At 36.1% G+C, this 25,249-nt stretch overlaps 2 protein-coding genes and 1 long non-coding RNA gene across 3 annotated transcripts; 2 read left to right on the forward strand and 1 right to left on the reverse strand.

Annotated features, from left to right (window-relative positions):
* The first annotated feature begins 7,877 nt into the window (after positions 1-7,877).
* LOC110716993 lies at positions 7,878-8,906 on the forward strand. The gene is made up of 2 exons (XM_021895637.1): positions 7,878-8,436; positions 8,513-8,906. The coding sequence occupies exons 1-2, from the start codon at positions 8,191-8,193 to the stop codon at positions 8,741-8,743; spliced, it is 477 nt and encodes a 158-aa protein (XP_021751329.1). The 5' UTR covers positions 7,878-8,190; the 3' UTR covers positions 8,744-8,906.
* Positions 8,907-9,623: 717 nt separating this feature from the next.
* LOC110716952 lies at positions 9,624-11,550 on the forward strand. The gene is made up of 5 exons (XR_002510633.1): positions 9,624-9,760; positions 10,060-10,170; positions 10,275-10,346; positions 10,450-10,548; positions 11,197-11,550. It is a non-coding gene; the product is annotated as an uncharacterized LOC110716952 (long non-coding RNA).
* Positions 11,551-21,834: 10,284 nt separating this feature from the next.
* Positions 21,835-24,815, reverse strand: LOC110716885. The gene is made up of 2 exons (XM_021895536.1): positions 23,307-24,815; positions 21,835-21,906 (listed from the first exon to the last, which is right to left on the reverse strand). Exons 1-2 carry the CDS (start codon positions 24,813-24,815, stop codon positions 21,835-21,837), a joined length of 1,581 nt encoding a protein of 526 aa, XP_021751228.1.
* Between the last annotated feature and the right edge of the window lie 434 nt (positions 24,816-25,249).

The raw sequence follows: 25,249 nt of genomic DNA on the forward strand, positions 1-25,249 counted from the left end.
ACAATAACATCTTACGTTGTTTGTTTAGATATATAATTTTTTCCATTTTCTATTTACACTTTAAAGCAGTATTTTCTTAGCTTGTAATGTAGGCATTTAATTCATTCATCATGTATATCTAAGAAGTATAATTTAAGAAGGTTTTAGTTTATTATATTATGTGTTTCCTTCATACTGGTTGTTTATTGTTTCATCCTAAAATATTTCCTTCATACTGGTTGTTTATTGTTTTATCCTAAAATATTACATTAATTGTGAGGAATCATTTTTATACTAGCTAGTAGAAATAATATTTCTGCTACGAGATCTCTAATAATGTGTCTATCTCTTATCTTCTTGTTTAAGTGTCAGCGTGTTAAGGGCATCACGACAACTTAGCATCTAATCTGCTTTTTCATCGTCACTCAATTGACATATTCGTAAATATTGCTCCATGTCAAATTGAAAGTGATCAACTTCTTTTGCATTTCCAGTGCCACTATAGTCGCATGATTCGGGACTTTTGATTTTCTATACCACCTACGTATCTATCCATAACGCACATCAGAGTTTCATATTTATCAGATGTTTCTCCGCTTGTCCCTAAACAAAATTATATAGCTCTCATAACACTTCTCTTTCATCTCCTTGCCCTTTCATCTCCTTGCCCATGAACAAGGATCAATGGCTCATGGAGCCTGTCTCTTTCTTAAATAGTCGACTATCATTTAGTGTTGATTGATTTATTTGGATTACTCAACCATAACTTACTTCAACTGACACTAATTGAAAAATATTTATTTACTGCTATTAATTTACTGCGTTTTTGGCAAAACGCTGCAAATTAAAATGAGTTTTATATGTATAGAAATCAAAAATATTGATTTGCAGGGGTTTTTTTTATAAAATACACTGCAAATGAATAATATCCTCCCTTACCGTTATCCCTCTCTTCCTTACCTGCCTAATTAATTTCACTTTGCGTCCCTCTTCCAACCATCATCTACTTTAAAGTTTAAAGTTCAACCCGCCTCACTCTCCACCACCTCACTTTCCACAACCATCACCGCTTACCGTCTCCACCGCCTTACTCTCCACCGCCTCACTCTCCAGGCTACAACCGGTTGCTGCCCTTTTTCACCTTCACATTTACTCACTTCCTACAAGCCTCACCATCGATTTGCCGCCCTTTTTCGTCATCGCTCTCCATAACCCAACTTCCTCAAAGGTATTGTCTTCGATTTATGGAGTTGTTGTTGTCCCTGCCGCCGGTGTGAAGCCTCTTTCTCTCTCTCCCTCCTTAATTTTTGCTCACCGCCCTTTTTCATCGTCGCTCCTTTTTGTGGTCAATTGTTTTCGCTGGCCATAGCCCTCCCTTTCACTCACGCACTACCAAAGGTAATGTTAGAAATTATCTCTTTAAAATTTTGATTTGGGTAGTGTTTTGGTTGTTTTATACTTGCCCTAATTTATGTTTAATTAAATAACATGTAAATTGGTGTTTGTAACTGTTTAAAATTGTTTGAAACTCTTTAATTGATTAGTTCTTACTTTAATTGATTAGTTCAGAGGTAGTTTATAGGTATTCCTATTAGTTAATACAATTGCATGTGCTATGTAGTTTTGTCGCACATTTTGGTTTGAAATTTGATGTATTTTTCTGGATTCCGGTTGACATAATCGAATGTCACATCTCTGGGTTTGTTCAAATTCTTTTTTTCCCAAGAATAAATTTTTTTTAATCTGTTGAATTTTTTTTTCTGGTTCTGGTTGACATAATCTATTGCCACATTCCTAAGTCGACTTATTATGCCAAGAAGTTGATATGTTTGTAGCTTATAGACCCTTACACTAGTAGATTTTTTATTAGGCATGTACAGGGAAACGATATACTTGTACAAAAAATTCCTGCACATTTCTAAGTTATTAAACAAATAGTTTACAGTACCAAAGTTTAGGTATAATTAAGTTACATTATTATTTTTCTTTTAGTTATATTTTGTGGAGATTTTGTAGTAGTAGTAGTAGTAAGTATAGTAGTGGCAATTTAAGCAGCCGCTTTACTTGTGATCAGAATTTCTCCAAAGTCTCGAGAAAATGTAATCTATAATCTGTTCACAAAATGTTATGTTATCAGTTCAAGGCTCGATGCTTGTAGTTTTTGGCATCTCCTCTCTATTTTTCATTTTTTTCGTTAAAGAGATATATGATTTACTTCAATTGGTTATATTTTTATGCTAATGCATTTTTTTTTATATAGGAAGTATGTTGAACAAATGAGAAGTGAAGGCCAAACATCTTCCACTTTTATCCTTGCTAGCTTGGCACCAACTAACTTTAAGTGTGACTCTGGTACTTTATCTTTCCTTTCTTATTTTTCTTTCTAAGTTTGTATTGGTCATGTACATATTTATTATAATCCTTGGTGAGCTACTGTTTCTATGATATGTTTATTGCAAGTGGCTATGTATTATGTATTTATAATATGCTTCTTGGAAATTGATGTTATGTTTGGTAAAAATTGCATAAGCTTATATATATGCCTATTTATGACTTGCATGTGGTTATTCTTGAAATATAATGAATTAGTTGCAATGTTGTAACATATTACTTTTGCAAAAATATTGTGTTTATAGTGGTTGGTCTTTAGAAATGGATCGAAGTTGGATGTATGGTCCACGAAATTCGATCGAGTTCTTGAATGGGGTAGAGGAATTTTACAAATGTGCTTTAGATCATCAATCTAGAATAAAGGATGATGAATTTTATTGCCTTTGCGTCAATTGCCAAAATGTTGAAAGGCTTCCAAATATCACAACACTGAGGGACCATATTATTTGACGTGGATTTCGACAACAATATCATGATTGGTTATGGCACGGTGAGAGTGGAGTTTTTAGGGGAAATTATATGTTACATTCAATGCATGAATGACATGTGCAATCTAATGCTGAACTCGAACCTGAACATCCACATATTCATGATGATGAGTGCTTGGGGTAGGAGCTAATGGATCTAAACTAGATGATGATAATGACATTGATGAGGTTTATGTTAATGAGGAGTATAACATTGAGGAAGATAATATAGAAGAAATGTTAAAGGGGGCACAACATGAATTTGATGAACGACCTCATTTATTTGAGAAATTGTCTGAAGCAACTGAGAAACAATTATACCCTGGATGTACTACATATAGCAAGTTATCCGTCGTGCTAACCTTATTCAACTTGAAATCAAAGCATGGTTGGTCTGACACAAGCTTTACATCCTTGTTGGAAGCGATGCATGATATGCTTCTGAAGGGTCATGCATTGCCTAAGTCGACTTATTATGCTAAGAAGTTGATGTGCACGTTTGGTTTAGAGTATGAGAAAATAGATGCTTTTCCGAATGATTGTGTATTGTATCGAAATGAATTTGCACATTTGGATAAATGCCCTCGATTTCATAAGTCTCGTTACAAGTTGCCCGACGGAGTTCAATCCGGGGAGGGAATTAACGGCCCTTCTGCCAAAGTGCTTTGGTGTATGCCTATAATGCCAAGGTTTCGGCGAATGTTTTCAATTAAGATTTTAAGGTGGCATGCTGATCATAGGAAGAAAGATGGACTTCTAAGATACTTGGCTAATTCTCCAAAATGGGCTGTTATTGACAATCAATTTCAAGAATTTGGCAAAGAAGACAGGAATCTTAGGCTTGTCCTTTGTACGGATGGAATAAATCCATTTGGTAGTCTGAGCACACAACACAATACATGGCCAGTTCTCTTTGTTATTTATAACCTTCCTCCTTGGTTATGTATGAAGCGGAAATGCCTTTGTTGATATCAGGTCCCAAGCAGCCCGGAAACGATATTGATGTCTACCTAGCTCCACTCTTCAATGATTTGAAAAAAATGTGGGACGAAGGGATCTCGGTTTTTTATGCTCATTGTATTGAATCTTTTACCTTGGGAGCTATATTATTTTGTCAGTCAATGAATTTCTAACTTATGGTAATCTATCAGGGTATAAGATCAAGGGAAAGAAGGCATGTCCAATATGTGAAGACGATACGGAATCTACCTATTTACCAAATTCTAGGAAGTATGTGTATAGAGCTACTCGAAAGTCCTTGATAGGATGCATCCATACTGAAAGAAAAAAGCCACATTTAATGGTAAGGTAGAAGAGGGGAGAGCTCATAGGCCATTATTGGGAACAGAATTTTATGATTGAGTTAGAGGTATTGAAACGGCGTTTGGAAAACCAAATAAAGCCACCGATCCTGAGGTCATTTGAAAGAAAGAGTAAGTGTTTTGGAAGATTGAATATTGGCAACATTTAGCTGTTAGACATTGTTTGAATGTCATGCACATAGAAAAGAATGTGTGTGATGCCATTCTCGTTACACTGTTTAATATTCCTAACAAGATAAAAGATGGGGTAAAGGTTCGCAAAGATATGATGGAAATGAAGATTCGACCAGAGTTATGGCCTGTGATTAAGGAAAATGCATGGAAAGGAAAGGGCACCTCATCGTATTTTCCTCCTGCTTATTATACATTGTCTCTAGAAGAGAAGAGGAAATTATGTGAATGCCTTTATGACATTAAGGTCCCTAGTGGATATTCATCCAACATAGACTCGTCTCCAAGACCTATTTGAAATTGGTTGGCATGAAATCCCATGATTGTCATGTCATGATGCAAGTGTTCTTGCCATTGCAATTCGTGGGATATTTCCTAAGCATGTTAGAGATGCCATCACAAGACTTGTTCATTTTTCAATACTATATGCAATGAGGTGCTTGATCCGAAAAAGTTAGATAGTTGGCAATCAGAAGTCATTGCAACATTGTGTCAATTTGAAATGTATTTCCTGCCTTCCTTCTTTGACATAATGGTTCATTTGGTCATTCATCTTGTTCGAGAGATTAAGCTTTGTGGTTTGGTTGTTATGAGATAGGCTTACCCATTTGAAAGGCATATGGGATCCATGCAACATAAGGTGAGGAATCCAGCTCGATCAGAAGCTTATATTGTTCAAGGGATGGTGGGAGAGGAGGTTGGTAACTTCATTTCTAAGTTTTTGTATAGAGCTCATCCTGTTGGACTCCCAAAATCTCGACGTCAAGGGAGTCTTGAAATTAAGGGTACAATTGGTGGTAAAGGTATATTCGCCCCTTCAGACAAGTATATGCAAGCTCACCTCTTTTTAATACACCATCTTACGGAGGTTCATCCTTACCTTGGCAAGCATATGAGTGAGTTGAGATCGAAAAATCCTTCCAAAGGTGAAAGGGCCCTAATGTTAGAACATAATCGCATTTTTATTGATTGGTTAAGTGATGAAGTGATGCAAGAGTTGTCTGAAACAGGAAACGTCTCTGAAACAATCAAATGGTTAGCATATGGTCCTCCAAAAACTATATGCTCTTATGAAGGGTATGACATTAGTGGATATAGTTTATACACTGAACGTCAAGATAAAAAATCAAGGTTCGTGCAAAATATTGGTGTTACGGTTGTTGCTCCTTCTAGAGAATTTGCAAGTTCCAAGGACAAGTCCCCAATTGATGTGACCTTATCATACTATGGATTAATCCAAGAAATTAGGGAGCTTGATAACACAGAATTCAAAGTTTCACATTTTCAATGCAAGTGGTATGATAAAGGGAGACATGGTGTGAACAAGAATGGATCATTCAATTACACTTCAGTTAATAAGAGTCATTTCCGTGACACTGCAGAGCCATTTATATTAGCATCACACCGTAAACAAGTGTTCTACATAAGGGACATCGTTGATAAGGAATGGTATGTCGTTGTTCAAGGGAAAAGATACATTCTTGGGATAGGTGATGTCGATGATGAAGAAGAGTATGATAAGTTTGACGACACGCAACCAGTCTCCATTCCAGATTGTAATGTGCTAGAAGGATTAGATGTTGACACTAATTATATGCACGTAGATCACTAAGAAGGCATTACTGTCGAATAACCTTAATGATCAGTTCCTGTTGATCATCAAGTATTATTACTTCAGTTGATATTTTGTGTATTTTAGTGTTAGTGAAAGTTCTGATTGTTTCTGTATTGAATTTATTATGTACTTCAGTTACTATGTATTTCACATTAGTTTAGCAGACCTCTGCACTTGGATTATCTTACTTCTCTACCAATTTTAGTGCTTTTTTTTAAATTTTATTCTTAACACTAATCCTGATGAGTTAGTTTCAAGCACATCATATGTTTTAGGGTATGAGCTTACTATCCTCTTCATATTGCTGCGATATGTAGGTCTGACAGTAATAAGTCCCCAAAATATCATTTCATGTTTTTCTAGTTTCTTACTTCCTTTTTATTGGTTACCTATATGTTGACTTTGATAATACTCAGGTGTTGTGAGGTGTTTCTGATTATTTTTGTACACTTGAAAGTAAAGGACCATGGCTTGTAATGCTGAATTTGATGATGATATGGAAGCCGATGACAAAGAGTTACTGATAAATCAGAGAGTGACCCCGAGTATGATGTTGAATTAGAGGTTGATAAGGGAAAACTAGAGGACATTGCTAAATTAGAGCAAATGTTTGATGATTATGAAAGGATGGTTGATACGGCTTCTCTCAATGATGTTGTTATGACAAGTGCAACACCTTGTACTGTTGCAAATACTACTCATCAAGATATGAAAAATTCTAAGAAAGGGATGCCACCAGAAGAGGTCATGACACTGGTAAAGGAAGATGTTCGACTAGAGGTTTAAGAGTGAATGAACCCATGCACCTTAAATTTGATCAGTTATTGCGTCCAATTAGAAAATGGAGGTTTAAGTAAGGTCAGCAGCTTGGCTTGTGTATACGCAAGATAAACATCAATTGGGAATGGTGTACAGACTCGCTCATCTTTGAAAGAGAGATGCAGCGGGATATTCCCGAAACTCACAAAGAAAAAAGGAAGTGAGTCTCTAACTTGGTGGTTAAACTCAACTGCGGTGATGATACTGTAGGGGAGGTCCTGCGGAAAAATAAATCGACGCCAGGATGATAAAAAGCTAATATAGATATTTTCTGTTTCCAACTCACCCAGGCCCATATCCTTGCCGATGTGTATTCGAATCATAGGAGTTAGCAACCGCCGATAAGCTCATATTGGTGATGTTATTGTTGATGTGAATCGAAGTTGATTTGCTTCATAAAAAGAAGATATCAATGAACTTCTATGAGCTTTTGCGGTAGCTTCGTCGATGTTACCTACCCTTTTGGTATTCAACAAGTCCTATTAAAAAATAATCGAAACTAAATTTCCTAAAAACTGGTTAACAGATGGTATTCACATAAAGATAGCAGACTAAAGGAACTGTTAGAGTGAGCCTGAAAGAAGGTAGAGGATAATCTCCCAACTTCAAGCCAGGAAGCATTTTAGCAAAAACATTCCCCTCATTCAAAGGAAAGAAAGATTGTCGCAAGCAGTGATTCGATTGATGATGAAGAAAGAGAATTCTTGGTTAGTTCTCCACTTTAACGATAGAAAAAAGGATTAACAACTTTTCCATTTTTTCCCTTCTTCAAGAAAAATAGTCTTTATTTTAATTTTCTCTACCCATCTATCTATAAAATAGATGGGTATATCGCAGGGAAACCAGCGAAATACTACTGTCAGTGAAGGCTTAAAGAAAACTTTATGGCAAGAGACCCGGGTAATTCTAAATCAAAAGCTAAGCTATCACCTTTTATTAACAAGTTATCTGACATTTATTATTTTTACCTCTGAATCATGCAAATGGTGCTGCTATTGTATTGCAATTTTAGCATGATGAGTACTAATGTGTATAAATTTATGTAAATGATAACCTGATGTGTTTTAGTAATTATATTATTTTTCCTAATAGGCCCAATTCCATATACCTGATGATCCAGAGATAACAAAAAGGTGTTTTTTAGTGCAATAGCTAAGAGATTTGGAGATTTTAAAGCTAAACTAGTATTTGGATGGATAAATTTCACAGAAAAAAGTCAAAACAAGAGGAAGGTCGTGAGCCATACCAATTGTACAGACACATAAAAGAAGAAGATTGGAAACTATCTAAAAAAACCAAAAACATCCGATGAAGCAAAGGTAATTTCATTCTTTAATTCGCAATTTAATTGATAATGTTTTGAAATTAACCAAAATAAATGTCATATGATTAGGAAAAGCGAGAAAAGCCTTAGAAGAGTGCAAGTATGAATAATCATCACCATGGTATGGGGCAAAGAAACTATGAGGAAAGCAGAAAGATTTGGATTGAGGAGGGTTTTTACCCGTCTCGCAAAACCACATCATCAAAATCATGCAAGTTCAAAACCAAAGAAATTACCATTGAAATAAATCGCGGTGATGATTGGTATTGTGTAATGCATAGGAAGGACAAGGCGACTGGAAAAAGATACATCCCGAATTCCAAAACTGAGGAAGTTGTTGAAGCATATGTAAGTATAATTATTAGCAAGCTATAAAAAAAAACCAATTAATTATTTGGCTTATAGTAATTGATAATTTGAACAGCTTGACTATAGAGAGAAGCAAAAGAGAGGCGAATTTACTCCACACCAAAACAAGGATGCATTATTCATGGCTTTTGGGCAGAAGCCAAATCATTTAGGTCGTGCAAGAGGTTTTGGAGGTGTTAATGTCGGCATCAAAAAGGCATATGGCAAAGAAGCAAGAAGGACCAAGTGTAGCCAAACTGGAACTTCAACTGAAGAACGAGAAGCTCTGAAAAATAAACTTCGTTAAAAGTTGAAAGAGGAGTTTGATGCAACCATGAGGGACAAAATGTTTTCATTCTTGCTAGATATGGGTTTCAAGTTGCCTAATGATGCTACCTGTAAACCAGGGCAAGATACTTGTACTCGTGTTTCTTCTACTTCGCCATCAAACCAGAACGACCATCTGCCACTCAAGCTACAGGTAACTATTAATTACCTGTTCATTTAATACTTTTGCAATGAACTTAATACTTAATATTCTTGATTTTAGGTAGAAATTGACTTACTATGTTTAAATAAATTGTAGGATAAGACTTTATGTAATCTACTTTTAAAGGATCCTGAAACGTTATCGATATATGACGTGGGGAGTGCTACTTCATATCCACCTGTTTAGAATGAGTTGGTTTATGTTATGGCCATCTTACCTGGTCATGTGAAGGTGGAAGTTAATACTATACATGAAGTGTTTTATGGCCTGCCACTTCTCGTTCCTATCCAGACGTTTGAGATCGAAGTGTTAGAAAATGGGATTAATACATATGCACAATGGCCTTTAACATTGATAAAATTCCAGATCGAGGTAAGATTTCATGTCTTGCATACTTTTAATTTTTACAATAAAAATCCATTATTTGCATACTGCTATGTGATCGCTGAAAGCTGAATGTTATGGACTGATTATGTCTTCAGACCCTTAGTAAATTAACTAACTGAAAGCTGAAATTGTTTTACATATCAACATCTTCAGACCCTTATTAAATTAACTAACTTATTTTACATGACACATTTTAGGAATCGCTCCAACTAAAGAAACTCAAGCCTTTGTCACCAGAGATCGCAAGCAATGACTTATGCTTTGGAGAGGTCACCTAGAGAACTGTACTTGTTCCCCAAATGTTGATGGGGCACCCGTTGCTGTAACATTAGATGACACTGTAATCCATTTTGAAGAAGATGGGATTGCAAGGGTAAGTAAGAAGGATGCCTCTCAGTTCTTAAGAGGAGCGAAGCTGAACATATCAATTATTCAAGTATTCATGAGGTAATAAGCAGAATTGTGGCATAGTGATTACATTTTATGCGTTTATATGCACCAACTTGTTATCATATTATTAAGTTGATTTTGTATATCCGGGTTACTTGTGAAACCAAAATTCGTAATTAACAGCTTGCATGAAATTCATAAGTACGTTTTCAAAGCAATAAGCAAATTAGTTGAAAATGGATCAAAATCATTATGGCACCAATTTTTCAAGAGAAAGTAGTAACAAAGTTCCGTATTATGTACCACTTAAGTGTACATACATGTGATGAATTTAACATCCTTACCTTTTGGCGTAGGGAACATCGGATGCTTTTGGTGATTTGTGTACCTACTTGCACTATTTATCAATTTGACTCAGCTCGCCCAACAACAAGGAGAAACGTTAAAATGAAGCCTATTGTGAGCTTGTAAGTCTATTTTATTGTTTCTTGTTTCTATATATACATTATATGTAAGACATTTGCAACGAGTAATATACTTATAATTCTACCTTTGTAATGAAAATGAATAGTTTTTCACTGGGTATAAGCTAAATGGAAACCGTGTGAATAGGAAAAAAAAACCTCTATGGAAACTCATGACGGTAAGTAAATAATATTTTTTAGATGATATCGTATGGAATTTATTTTGGTACCCTTACAACAATTATACACTTTAATCTATTTTTTTTCTTGAATTTTACTTAGTGTGCTCAACAAAGAGGTGGTACCGAGTGTGGCTTTTACATAATGAGATACATGTATAACATACTCTCCAAATACGATGAAGCAAATGATATTGATGAGGTATGAGTATGACATTTCATTCTTATCATTACTAATGTCTTCAAAATGAATCTTTAATTCATATATAACCTTATTCTCACCGATTAAAGGTATAAAATTACACTTGACCCAAAACATGGTCATTTTGTCGTTTGTGAACTTGTTTAAGTCAAATATTGTCCAAATGGTTCTAATTTTGTCAAATAAGGTTCTTTTTAGTCTTAATATCTTGAAAATGACACTTTCATTCATACATATCCTTATTTACACCAATTAAAGGTATTAAATTAAAGTTGGAACCAAAACTTGCTCTTTTTACCATTTTAAACCTATTTGAGTCAATTGTTGTCCATTTTAGCCCCTTTTGAACCCATTTAAGCATAACACTACCCAAATGGTTCACAATTTGTCATATAAGGTTCTTTGTAGTCCTAATGTCTTGAAAATGACTTTTTCATCTATATACAATCTTATTCACACCAATTAACGATGTAAAATATAAGCAAGAAACAAAACATAGTCTTTTGACCACTTTTGAACCTATGTGAGTCAATTGTTGTCCAAATGCCATTATTTTTTATAAGTGAAGTATTATTATTATTATTATTATTATTATTGTTTTTAAAATTACTTTGATTACTTACTATATATATTGTATCATGTTCATAGGTTTGCACGTCTTTAAATGAAGATCCTTACACCGATGGTGATATTGAAGAAGTGCAGAACATATAGGCCTTATATTTCACTAATTATTGTGTGTGGATCATAGTTATTTAATAATATTTTGTGTTTTGTTTTGGATTGATATATGTACGTACAAAATTGAATCGTACATTTTATCATATATATTGTGATAATCTAATTTGGGCTAATTAAAGTATTTTGTTCATAAAGTTAAGGAATACAGGTCCTTCATGAGTAAATTACACACAAAAACAGTAGAGGTGCTGCCGAAATTTTGTTTCATTCATTATTTATTACCAAATAATAGTATTTACAAAAAAAAAAAAAAAAAAAAAACACTATTAATTAGCAGCGGGTGTTACACATAAAGCGTAGCAAATCATTCATTATTTTATTGGTGGAATATATTAATTTGCGGGGGTTAAAATAGATCACCGCTGCAAATAAATACATTGATTTGCAGTGGTTGACAGCGCAGCAAATCAATTAATTGATTTGTTGCCCTGGCGTTCGCTACCACCTCACAAACGCAGCAAATTAATGATTTTTAACCGCTGCAAATAAATGTTTTTCTAGTAGTGTGAGTCATTTAGTGTTGACTATCAATAGCTTTACTTCAAGCTAAAGAAGTCTTTCTTAAGTTGCTTTTGTCTCACTTAAGCCCTTACTAGGGTGATCGCATGGGTCTTTAATAATAAGGTTATAACCTCAACTATAATACCAATTATATTATTAGTGTTTTAACACTTGGTTGTGTGACACGCTCTTGCCTTTTGGCTTGTGAGTACAAAGCAACACAAGCGGGCGTAATCGAATTCTGTGGAGAAGATAAAGACCCAAAGACCTTTCGAAATTAAAGTCATCCTCACTCTAACTTTAGATGGCGTTCTTAACGCTTTAAGAGTTGGATGTAGTGACCATACATTTGAAGAAACTAACATTTAAATTATTTTTACCTCCGTCCTAGAATCATTAACATGTTTGACTTTTTTTTACTATTAATATACTAACTTTGATCGTAATTTTTTAGGAACGTATTGAAAACAAATTTTATCATGAAATATGTTGTTAGATTGGTATTAATATTCAGTTTCATAATATCAACTTTTATATATATATATTTTACTAATATTTATTTACATATAATTAATTTCAAACTAGTGCATTGACATGTATACTAAATTTGACCAAGTCAATTATTCAGAACGAGTATATATATAGATTTTAAAAAGGATTGTTCACTTATCTCTAAAAAAAAGATCTTCGAAAGGGATGTCCACGTGTTTCAGAACAAAGGAGCTTTGAATGAAATGTTCAGAGTGTTCGATTGGCTTCGAACAGAAGCCTCGAAGATTGGTGTAATGAATGGTGAGATTGCTCGATTGACTCCGAACAGAAACTTTGATGAATGGCGAGACTGCTCGATTAACTCTGAACAGAAGCTTTGATGAATGGCGAGACTACTCAATTGACTCCGAATAGAAGCTTCGATGAATAGGTGTATCTTGTAAAATCAAATATTGCAAAAAGACATTGTAGGTGGTTTTCTTAGGGTTGACCAAGACTTGGTGTACTTGACTCATTGTATGGCTCAATGTACTTAAATCGACTCGATGTGTTTTGACACGACATGACTCGTGTGTGCAGACTCATGTGTGTAGAGTGTAGACTTAACTCGATATGGTGACACGACATGACTTAATGTTCATCGCTTGTGTATGCATTGTGTTGTGATTGTGCTCATGCGACTCAAAAATGCAAAAAAAGCAAAAAAAATCCGTCATTTTGTGGAGGGTACCGACTTTCTCTCGAAAAGAAAGACGTGAAAATGAATGAAGATATGCGAAAATGAAAATGGGTAAATCTTTAGTGAAAAATGAAGTCTTTGAACTTCCCCAAAAGGAAAAAGATGAAAAGAGTGAATTAGTTAATGATGCATATTAAATGAGCTTAATCAAGTGTATGCATTAATCGTTGTATCTCAAGGTGTAGGGATTGTAGCATCATTGACTATCTCAATTAATGATCCAATAGTGAAAGTGTTTGGGTAACTTAGTCTTGGAGGCTAAATACCTCATACTTTGTGATGCGATAATGACTATGATAATGAGTGATTCGAAGATGACAAGGCATGCTTCAAATTTGTATCAAGATTTCATGAGAAAGGATTCCAAAGGGACAGATCATTTAACTACATATTTGTGATGTGTGTGAGATTTAAAAGAAATGGTGTCCTTCCAACAAGTGTATTATTCCAATATAGGGTTCAGATTTATTAGAAAGCTAATTCTTCAGTAAGGTCAAGTGATCGGAATGCCTAGTGGAGGCCACTTCCGATCAGTAATATTAATGTATAATTAATATTACAGCTTAATCTAGACTGAACCCTTCGGGTCACACCCCAATCGAGTAACCGATCCGAGGCGACGAATTAATCTGAAGGATTAAATGAGTCATTAGAGTATTACGAACAAAGACGTCGGATATCGAGCTTAGAGCGTCTAAACCGACCGTCGCAAGTCAAGTTGAATTGGAATTCGGCGAGACGAGAAATCAACAAGCGACAAGTACGAGCTAAGTCGTAGCCACGCATTGGCCTAGCCATGCGAGTGCTAGGCTAGCCTAGGCCAAGCACCATGCCAAGCTTGCTAGCCAGCTGGTGTGGCATGGCCAGCATCGCTAGCGCGCTAGCATGCTAGTGCCGCGCACATAGCAGCCCTGCCGCAAGCATCGCAAGGCCAACAACACGCAAGTGGTTGCTTGGCCTTACTACCACAAGCATGCAACGCATAGCACTCGCACAACAGCACGCTATGCGTGCTTGTGCTATGGGTTGTGCATGTTGGGCATCGCAGCAGCGTGCAAGCTGGCTGGGCTGTGTTTGCGTGCAAGTTGGCTTAGCTGTGCGTGCTAGCGTAGTAGCACCAAGCAGCAGCATCGCATGCGCTGGCTGGCTATGTGTTGGCTGGCTACGCATGTGCTGCATGCTGGCTGGCTAGGCTGCCCAGCCTTGGTGTTAGGCGCCAGCTGGCAGCCTTGGCAACCAAGGCAGGCTGCCAGCCATCCAAGTGGCGAGGTGTGTGCCGATTTTGTGGGGACCGATTTTAAGGGGGTTACTTGATGGGCAAGGGGTTTGGTCCCCCCCCCCCCGAATGGTCCTCACCCACTCTTGCTCTCCATGTGACACTTGGAGCTTGTTGATTGCTTTGCATTTTAATTTGTTTTTTATTAAAATAAATTGGTGGAAAAATGCAAATCTTCCGCATTGATAGGAGAAGGGAGATCAAGTCTCCATTCCCTATAAATACCCAAGTTTTGGGTTTGGGAAAAATCACTTGAGTTGAACTCAATAAGGCATCTCCCTATAGGTGAGAAAACCTTTAAGTTCGTAATACTCTAGTCTTTTCTTGGTCTAGCCCCTACTAACCTTCGGGGTAGAGGCTGTTCGGGTCGGGTCTAGAGGGGTGGACTCCGTCGGAAGCTCACACGCTTGCGGAGCTAAGGCTTTGAAGTCCGAGCTCTTTAGGAGCAAAGCACGCGTCGAGGGTAAGAATGTCTTTTCTCCTTCTCTCTCTTATGTTGTTAATTATGTGATTACTTGTTTAGTTGCTTTGATTAGTGGGCGGGTTTCTTGATAGGTGTGTCGCGTACCTAACAAAAATAACCTAACGAGACCACTACTATGTAGACGGGAAAGTAAGGATCGAATCCCAAGAGACTAAGGTTCACCTAATTAAATAGACTCAAATTATCACTAAGAAAGTAACAATCAATGGTGAAATATTCTAAGAACTAATATATAATGAAATCGATAAATCTAAAGAATGTGGTAAATCAATGAACTAAAACATCCAAGAACAAGTATCACCACAATTACGATCGATGCAATTATCTATCTACCCCTAGCATACAAATCCAATTAACATGGGGAAAAGCAAACCCTAATCAATACCAAGGACCTCTCTCGAGTATCAATGGATTCTCTAAACACAATCAAGCCTATGCTCATGGAATCATGCAAATTAGAGACATTAAACACTTTACTTCGCTTCCCAATTATCAATTCAACTACTTTCGTGATGAATCTCAAACCCTAAATTGATCTACTCAAATCAGTTAAAACCCAACTCTCGTTGTGATTAAAACTATGGAATAATAAGAATACTAATTATCTCTAATCTTGTATTGGCATAATCACAATCAATTTAGCATAAACAATCGCAATTGTCATTAGAGAATTTAAAGAATTAATTCATGCATCAATCACAATTAGGCTACCCTAGATCTTGGAATTTAAAAACTACTCACACATATTAAAATAAGAAATAGCAAAAATAATCAAAGAAAACAAAATTAAGAAATAAGGGATGAAAGGAAAATACCAAATCTTGAAATAAATGGAGATTGCAAAAGTAGAACTTGAATCTTGAATTACAAAAGCAACGTAAAATTTTTAGAGAAAACTAGGTCTAATAAGGAATGCTAGATCGTGAAATATTATAAAGTCTGGGGTATTTATACTCCCAACAAAAAGATAAGAAAACGTAAGAAAATTCAGCGCATAACCCTCCTAAGAGGCACGGACGTGCCTACAAGAGGCACGGACGTGCCTACAAGAGGCACGGACGTGCCTACAAGAGGCACGGACGTGCCTCACTTCGAGTAAGGTTCTTCTCATCTTCTTGACTCCAGGCACAGACGTGCCTATATTGGGCACGGACGTGCCTCATATGCAGATTCGAAGGCAGCAGGAGAGACACGGACGTGTCTCACTTCCAGAGAATTTGCCTCAGTTTCTAAGGCTCAGGCACGGACGTACCTAAGCTGGGCATGGGTGTGCGTCTCTTAAACATGGTCGTGCTTGACTCCAAAAAGGTCTAAGTGACTCGCTCTTCGACCAACGAGCTTCGTGAAGGTCTGTGGGCCTCGGTTTAGTCTCATGACTTCATAAAATCTCTAAATTAGCTTCGTTAATCCTGAAATACATCAAAAACAACGAAACTACCCATAAAATCATCGAATCATCGAAACTAAACTAATTCAAACCAAAATAAACAAAAATACTAAGCTAGACTAATAAGAACAACTAAAAAGAGGCTAACAATTATGCACAAAACACGACTTATCAAACTCCCTCAAGCTAAACTAATGCTTGTCCTCAAGCATTCGACCATGAATCACAAAGGAAGAGCAAGACAACTTCTCATATCATCATAATGTGCCATCATTTGAAATCAATAGGAAAGCAAAAATTAGAATCAATGTGCATAAAACCACCATAAACCTCTCATACATGGAATCGACAAACATCTTACCACACATCTCCCCAAACCAACTCACACAAACATGAATAGCTCTCACTTTAGTTGTGAAAAATAAAAGCATTAAACGCTCATGTATTTACGGGGTGAAATATGAGATCACTCAACCTAGGCATAAAATGCATGTCAACTTCACATGAATTGTCCTCTTTAGACTTGCAATGTGACTTTCTCCACTTTCAAAGATTGATGCAGTTGCGAAAATCATGAAATCCAAAAAGGGTAAGCTTGGTTAATATAGGGTTGGACGACGTTATTTGGGAATGTGGTGCTCAAAAGTATAAAAAATCCTAATCCCACAACACATTCAAATATCAGGTTCAGACCAACCTTATTTCCTCCAACTTCATACAATATAAGCATAGCCCTTTTTTTTTATTCAATCACACATTTTTTGTCTCTCTCTCTTTTATAAACTTGCAAAAAGAAGGAATTTATAGCATTTTATGATTTAAGAAGACTTTTAGAACTCCTCTTTGTTTTGAGGTATGGATATATGGAATTTTAAAACTTTTTTTTTTTCTTTTTTTCTTCCTTTTCTCTTTTTTTTTTCACAAGTCACTTATAAGGCTTAAACAAGTGTAATGCTCCTTCAAAAGAAACCTAGAAAAACGGCTTTATGGCTTTAAATGTAGGGTATCAAGAAAAGGGAAAACATGGCTCAAAGTGGCTCAACCTACGGGTGAATGCAAAAATAAAAATAAATTTATGCGGACCTAGAATGTTGAGGCTCTATTCTCTACAAGGGAAATTTCAATCACTTTTCCGCAACATGCATCATTCAAGTCTCAAATAGTCAAAGAGCAAAGCCAAGAATTCAATTACATGAAGGACAACTAATCACACATGAAAAAGTACGACTGAGTTAGAATGAAATCAGTCAAATATGGCTAAAAAATCTGACCAGGTACATAAACTATTCACATAAGTAGAGCGAGGAAACTATCCTATCCACAAACCTACTCAATTCTAAGCAAATTGGTAAATGGGTTTTCGAAAAAAAACTTTTCACACAGCACACATGTATGATCATTATCATAGAAGCATAACCATGTAATGGCATATCAAAGACACTAATAAGAAAGAAAAACTAACCAAACACTAAAAAAAAAAAAAAAAAAAAAAAAAAAAAAAAAAAAAAAAACTAATATATACATGCTGAAAAATGAAACCTCCCCCAAGCTAAACCATACATTGTCCTCAATGTTTGCATAAATCAGTGTAAAATGGACAAGGGGAGATGGAAACAGGTCTACTGATTGGGAGGGGAAAAATCATACCTTGGGGCGGTGATGACCTTTTTGTTTGCTTGTTTTCTAGACACTAACAAAACAGGAAAATAAAAACGTAAAAGGCAAAAAAATAAAAAATAAAATAAAATAAAAAGGAATGGGTTGCCTCCCATTTAGCGCTTGTTTAAGGTCTTAAGCTTGACCTTATTTATTAGCTCAACCTGGGTCACCACACAAAGAAGAAACTTCGCGATGTTGCCCATAAAAATATCCGCCTCCAAATGACTCCTTCATTTTATATTTGACATGCTTTGTATCCGAACTTACTTTCATGTAGCTAAACACATCATTCAGTGGAATATTGTCCTCGTTTCTCACAAGATTTCTATCACATACACACTTATCAATTCTTAAACAAGTACAATTATCAAATATAAAATTATGTTCATTAAAGAGCTTAAAAACTACTTGTTTATCCTGGGCCCTAATGGTCACTTGTCTTTTAGGAACATCTATTAGAGCTTTACTTGTTGCAAGGAATGGGCGACCAAATATAATCGGGATCTTATGGTCTTCTTTCATATCCATAACAACAAAATCAACAGGAAAAAACAAGTTCACCAACCTTAACTAATACATCCTCAACCATTTAAAGAGAAATAGGGGAAGGTTTAAGTTTTTGCAAACCTAATTTTTCATATAATGAATAAGGCATTAAATTTACACTAGCACCTAAATCACACAAGACCCTATCAAAAAATATTTCGTTTGTCATACAGGGAATAGTAAAACTACCAGGATCATGCAGCTTAGGTGGTAGACTATCACGTAAAAGAGTAGAGCATTTCTCATTTACTACTTCCTTAACATCATGTTGATCTTTAATTTCCTTCACAAATTTTGCAAATTGAGGCATTTGAATTAAAAGATCAGAAAAAGGAATGGAAGCATGTCACTAGACGAAAATCCTAATTTGGCACCGGTTCAAACCCCCCTAAATCACCGGTTTTGAACCGTTGGGGATTTGAGGGATGCCAAATCCTCAAACTTTTGGCACCGGTTCAAAACCGGTGCCAACTACCTTGATTTTGATTAAAAAAACTGGGGCCATTAGGTTGGCACCGGTTAACCGGTGCTAACTATAATGGCGCTAGTTTTTTTTTAATAATTTCAATGTAGTTGGCACCGGTTTTAAGCATGAACCGGTGCCTTTGACTTGTTTTTTTTTTTCCGGAAATAATATATATTAATATTAATACTAATACCTGCACATAATACGCATGAGATCCTGCACATAATACCGATAATTAATAATAATTATTATTATTATTATTATTATTATTATTATTATTATTATTAATTTTCTTAATAATAATAGTTATTATTATTATTAATTTTAATAATAATAATAAGTATTATTATTATAATATTAAAATTAATATTAATAATTATTATTAATATAATACTAATAATAATTAGTATTATTAATATATTAATAATAAGAATAATTGAAAATAATAACAAGGACATAAATATTGATAACAATCCCAAAATATGATATTAATTAGAAAATTGTGTCATAACTACAAACAAACAAAATTAATTAGTAATAATGTAGTACACTAAGCTTGTTAAAACAAAAATAAATGATATTTACAAATTAAATGTGATGTAGGCCGCCAACATGTCTCGAATTACATTGAGTTCCTCGCTCGTGAACAGATTTCCCGTTTGTCCCTTGCAAAACTTGGAATACATACATAAAACGTAAGTTAGTAGGAGTGAACTCATAAATTATCGTAACATGTCAATATCACTTAGTTATAGGTGGCCAAGGCTTGAAATTACAAGAAAAGAGCAATTAAGGCGTTTTGGAACGCAATTTCAACCAAACTGGCATACCTCTTCAAGATGTTGTGTGTCTTTACAATGACTCACTATGTCAAACATGAATCTCATCACGTATAGGCCACAATCGACTCCGTTATCTTGTTGTGTGCACTAGCATGAGGAACAAAGTACATGAATCAAACATCCATAGCAAATTAGCAACATCTTACGCATTGTATATTACAAAAATGTTAAGCTATATCATGTGGCATTACCATCGGTGATTTCCATGTAGGACCTCGAGGAGCTCGAGAATTTATCTTCTTCATAACACTGCATAGTAAAGTAAGTTCAAATTAGATTAGTATAATTAATATATATGTGTTAGGTTATGATAATCAATAACAAGAATTGAAGCTACGTATATTTACTTTTGCAGTATGGACTTCACGAGGCGCTTTCATGTGAGGTAACCGAGCAGAATCAAAGAAGAAGATTGTGTTACTGAAAACACAAATCACCAGTAGGGTCCAATGATAACTACGTACATACATTCACACGAGACAAACAAATCAATAATTAGGCAAGTACAACATATAAACTGGGAAAACAAATGTATTCGACAAGCATAATCTGACGTACTCCTCATAATATGGGGCAAATATAAACATGTCTCCAGCACGCACTGATTCCTTGATACCCCGTTCAACATAGTACAGCACGTCAGCGTGATTGCCTAAGATTCTAGCAATAGAGATCTGCTCAAGGCATAACCACCCCATTTGACATGGAGAACCAATCTCCCATAAGTGCTCCTAGAGTGCTCTACATGCATGATAATATAATGTTAATCGAAAACCAACCGACAATCACCACTAAAATGAATAACATAAATTGAGTACTAGTTGATTTACTTGATGCATATTTGAATGAGGGAAATGTTAAGCATAGCACCACTTAGAAATTCCTTCACATATTCTTAGAATAACATCCCCACTGTACTCTCCTTCTTCACCGTGCCAAATCCACACATGGTATTTAAGCCTAAACCCACGACAAACTACATGATCTCTAATGATATCAAAACTATTGACCACCTTCACATTATTACAATCAACACAAGGACAATAGAGGCAATCGAAACCCATTCTGCGCTGATAAGATGAAGCCCTCGCGCAAAACTCTTGAACCCCATTAAAGAATTCCAATGTATCACGTCTACCATACATCCAGCCACGATCCTTCTCCATTAAATAAATTGTCTCTAAACATGGAAACATATTACGAATCATGTATAATTGCTACCATCTATTATATATGTAAATCAAATTCATACACACAACATGCATATAACATTCATATAGATACAAAAATGCATATATGCTTCCAAAGGGCCCTTATCACTCCAACCTAACCCATCCTTGAACGTTTACTCTCACTAGTGAATGTATGTTGACTTTCCAATTTTAAGGAAAATCCAGCAGCATTTCCCCCCAGTTCTCCAAGTACATGACGTAGGTAATTACTTACCCACATATGTACCCAGAGAACATGGTGATCGAGGAAATGGTAAGCCAAGATGTTCCTTAAAATCGAAAAAAAGGACATACATTCACCGTCTAAGTGAGAGTAAACGTGCAAGAATAGTCCCAACCGGGGACTATTGAGAAAGTCTTGAACGGGTATCTAGGCATATGATGATGCAACCATTTCATATATTTATTGTTGTATTTATTTTGTCATGAAAAAACTTTTATTCAAACAATAAAGAGAAGGATATATACATAGCTTATTAAAGAAGTTTATAATTCATACCAATACAATGGATGTAATCTTTCTAACTTCCCACGCACTTGAGCTAAATATGTAGTCTTCAAGCTAAACTTGAACTTCAAATCACATATGAATCTATAAAAACGCAAAAAGAAAAAACAAAAGAATAAACAAAAGTTAGTAAGTATGAGAAATGGGTAATAAGAAGAGATTGGGGCATATGATTAAGGAATGAGAAAGAAAATGGGGCATTAAACTAACCATATCTTCTTCACATATATATTGAAATGTCAAATTTTTACAGGAGAAAATGGGGCATTAAACCAAACATACTCCATATTAATGTTTGGTTTTATAATCTTATCAATATTCCAATGCAAATACAATATAATTTATGAATCAAACTTGGAATCATATGTTCTACTCTGTGACAGGTCTGCTAAAGCAGCAACTCACAGCAACAACTACAGCAACTCACAGAAACATCCCCTCAAAACCATACCATCTCCACCCTTTGCAGCAACTAACAACAGCCACTACAGCAACTCACAGCAACTCACAACAACATCCCCTCAAAACCAGACCATCTCCACCCTTTGCAGCAACTCACAACAGCCACTACAGCCAAAACAGCAACTCACATCAACTTACAGCAGCAGCCACACATACAACAACACCAGCAGCAGCCCTAGAAGCCCCCAACAACCAGCAAGCAGCAGCCCCAAAACCCCCCAACCAGCATGCATATATATAAAATAAATGTCACACGTATAATGGTAAAACCCCGACTGTATTCTGTTCAGAACTCTCATTGCTCTTCCTATACTCACTCCCTTCATCCTCTTCCCCATCTACATTGTTAAATCTACTATTATTCTTCACATTAGACACCCTTCTCTACATTGAACCTCTCTCTTCTCTCAACTCTCCTCTCCCTTACATACCACATACACAACAATAAGTAACATGGCTCAAAAATCGAATTGAAATAAGAACTTACATTTACAAGCCAAGCCAAGTATATACAAGCTAAGTATATATACAAGCCAAGTAACATGGCTCAAAAATAGAATTGAAATAAGAACTTACACTAACGCCCAACATCTTACCAGAACAATGCAAACCAAAACACAAACAGCCAAAAATAAACAGTAGCCCAACACCTATACAACCTAGGCACAGCAAACGAATACACAAACAGCCAAGGGCAAATCCAGAAAGATGCATGCACAGTACCGGAAACTCGCGCCTTAACCAACTGTGAGAGCAAGAACGTAGTTGTGGAGGGGGGGCATTGCGCTTATATTGACAAACCCTAGATTACAAGAAACTTGTAATTACTAAATTGTAAAGCAAATCCACCAAAAACTCAAGAGTACGAAGGAATTGAACAATGGAGTAAGTAAAACCTAAAACAAAAACTTACCTTAATTAGCTTGAAGTTGTTTCAACGGAGGGATGCATATGGAGTACTACTTCAATGGAGGATGAGAAAGCTCACAGCCCTTCAATGGAACCTTCAATGGAAGCTTCAATGGAGGGAGAGTTTGGGAAGATGGAATGCGCGCGTTTGGAGATGAAAGAAGAAACAATTGAAAGAATTGAATTGAATGAAAATGAAGAAGAAAATAATAACGTTGCAAACCGGATTTTTTTTTTTTTAATTTGGCACTGGTTCAAACCGGTGCTAAATTCTAAGGTTGCCACCGGTTTAAGTTGAACCGGTGCCAAATCCTATGATTTATAATTATTATTATTTTTTTAGAGTTGGCACCGGTTTGAACCGGTGCCAATTAAAGAAGTTGGCACCAGTTTAGCTGTGAACCGGTGCAAACTAGGAAATTTCAATTCCCGCCCATATATGTTGGCACCGGTTTTCAAGAACCGGTGCCATAGGGGGGGGGGTGCCTATTTCAAAAATTCTACTAACATGTACCTTTTTAAGAGTCTCGCAATATTTTCCAAAATGTTTATCGAGCACGGCTTTTGACAACCTTTGCGGGAAGGGCATCGGTTCCTCATAGGCCGGTGGAGCAACATATTTGGGACTTTTTACATCCTCACACTTTTCATCTTTTTTTAACTCCACACTGCACAGTTTCTCATCTATTTTCCTCGAAAATAATTCATCTCTTCTCAAGAAAATTGCATTGCATTGTTCCTTTTGGACTTTTGCTTGATCATGAAGAGTTGATAAATGACTCACTTGTTGTGAAAGTTGAGAAAGGTGAGTTTCTATCCTCTTATTTTGATCAATAAACATTTGAATCGAGCTTTCAAAGTGTTCATTTTGCTTTTCTTGTAGCTCAAATTGCTTTGTCATAAGCTCTTGTTGTCGAAGTTGGGAAGTAGTGAAAGTCTCCATAATGGAATCAAGATTGTATTTTGAAGTTTGCGGTGGTAGTTGTTGATTCATGGGTTGGTGATTAAAAGATGCCCTTGCTTGAAAAATAGGTGGTGGTGACGGAGAATTCAATTGAGCTTGAGTGTTCATATAAGAGAAGTCCGGATGATTTCTCCACCCTTCATTGTATGTGTTTGAATGAGGATCATACGGCCTTTTAGGATTAGAGGTGTAGAATGCATTGGCCTCCTCAATTGACATCTCACTTGAATTTTTGGGGCAATTAGGTGCAATGTGACCCTGCACATTACACATCTGACAAGTCTCCGGTGAGCTAGTAGATGTTCCGGCTTGGAGTCTGTCAAACTTATTTGTCAATGCCTGCACAGAGCTAGTCAAAAGAGTTAGAGCATCAACATCTAATTTACCTCCCTTATTCACACTATGTCGACCTCCTGGATGATAATTATCATTGGTTGTCATCTTCTTAATTAGCTCCTTGGCTTCAGTTGGGTTCTTAGTCATGAGAGAACCCCCGGATGCAACATCAATGTATATGCGGAACTCATGGGTCAGACCATTGTAGAATGTTTGGATCAACATCCACTCTGGGATACCGTGATGAGGGCATTGTCTCGGTAAGCACTTGAATCTTCTCCATGCCTCATATAAAGACTCATCATCAGATTGACGAAAGATAGCTAGCTCATTCCTTAACCTTGCACTCTTTTCTTGCCCTAAAAATCTTACTAAGAAAGCTTTGGCAAGCTTATCCCATGTATTAAAGGAACCTATACCTTCGTCTCGTAACCATTCCTTCGCTTTATCCCGTAGTGAAAAAGGGAACAAACAAAGTCTGATAGCATCATCTGTAACACCATTCATTTTCATCGTATCACATTTCTCCAGAAAGCTATCAATATGACTTACAGGGAAATCATGCGGTGTGCCTGCAAATGAATCATTGGAGATGAATTGAATGAAGTGTGGTTTCAATTCAAAGTGCTGAGCAGTGACAGGCGGTCTGACAATGCTTGAGAGGAGTTCGGTTGTCGTATTGGGGATACCGTACTCCAAAAGAGATTTCGTGCCGTCTTCCATGTTTCTATTGTTTTGATTTCCCCTTCTTCTTCTACCTTTTCATCTCCTTATAGTCACTTCAATTTTAGAGTCAAAAAGTGCTAAATCGTCTGACCCTGAATGTCGAGTTTGCATGCAACAAAGAACTAAAAGAAAAGTACCAAAAACACAAGAAACAATAGCCGAAGCAGCGAATAAAGCTTAGGAAAAACGAATCACAATTAATCAGAAAGAAACCATTAGTCCCCGGCAACGGCGCCAAAATTTGATAGGCCTGTCGCGTACCTAAAAAAATTAACCTAACGAGACCACTACTATGTAGACGGGCAAGTAAGGATCGAAACCCAAGAGACTAAGATTCAAGTAATTAAATAGACTCAAATTATCACTACGCAAGTAACAATCAATGGTGAAATATTCTAAGAACTAATATATAAAGAACTCAATAAATCTAA

This window comes from Chenopodium quinoa, unplaced genomic scaffold (genome assembly GCF_001683475.1).
Source record: "Chenopodium quinoa cultivar QQ74 unplaced genomic scaffold, ASM168347v1, whole genome shotgun sequence".
Classification (NCBI taxonomy): Eukaryota; Viridiplantae; Streptophyta; class Magnoliopsida; order Caryophyllales; family Amaranthaceae; genus Chenopodium; species Chenopodium quinoa.

What these genes read in the sequence shown, in the direction of transcription:
- LOC110716993 (XM_021895637.1), top strand. Translation starts at nt 8,191, where the DNA reads ATGAATAATCATCACCATGGTATGGGGCAAAGAAACTATGAGGAAAGC. An exon ending in AGGAAGTTGTTGAAGCATAT is followed by an intron (nt 8,437 to 8,512) that starts GTAAGTATAATT and finishes TAATTTGAACAG; the next exon opens with CTTGACTATAGAGAGAAGCA.
- LOC110716885 (XM_021895536.1), bottom strand. Translation starts at nt 24,815, where the DNA reads ATGGAAGACGGCACGAAATCTCTTTTGGAGTACGGTATCCCCAATACG. An exon ending in ATTGCGAGACTCTTAAAAAG is followed by an intron (nt 21,907 to 23,306) that starts GTACATGTTAGT and finishes GAGTTGCTGTAG; the next exon opens with TGGCTGTTGTTAGTTGCTGC.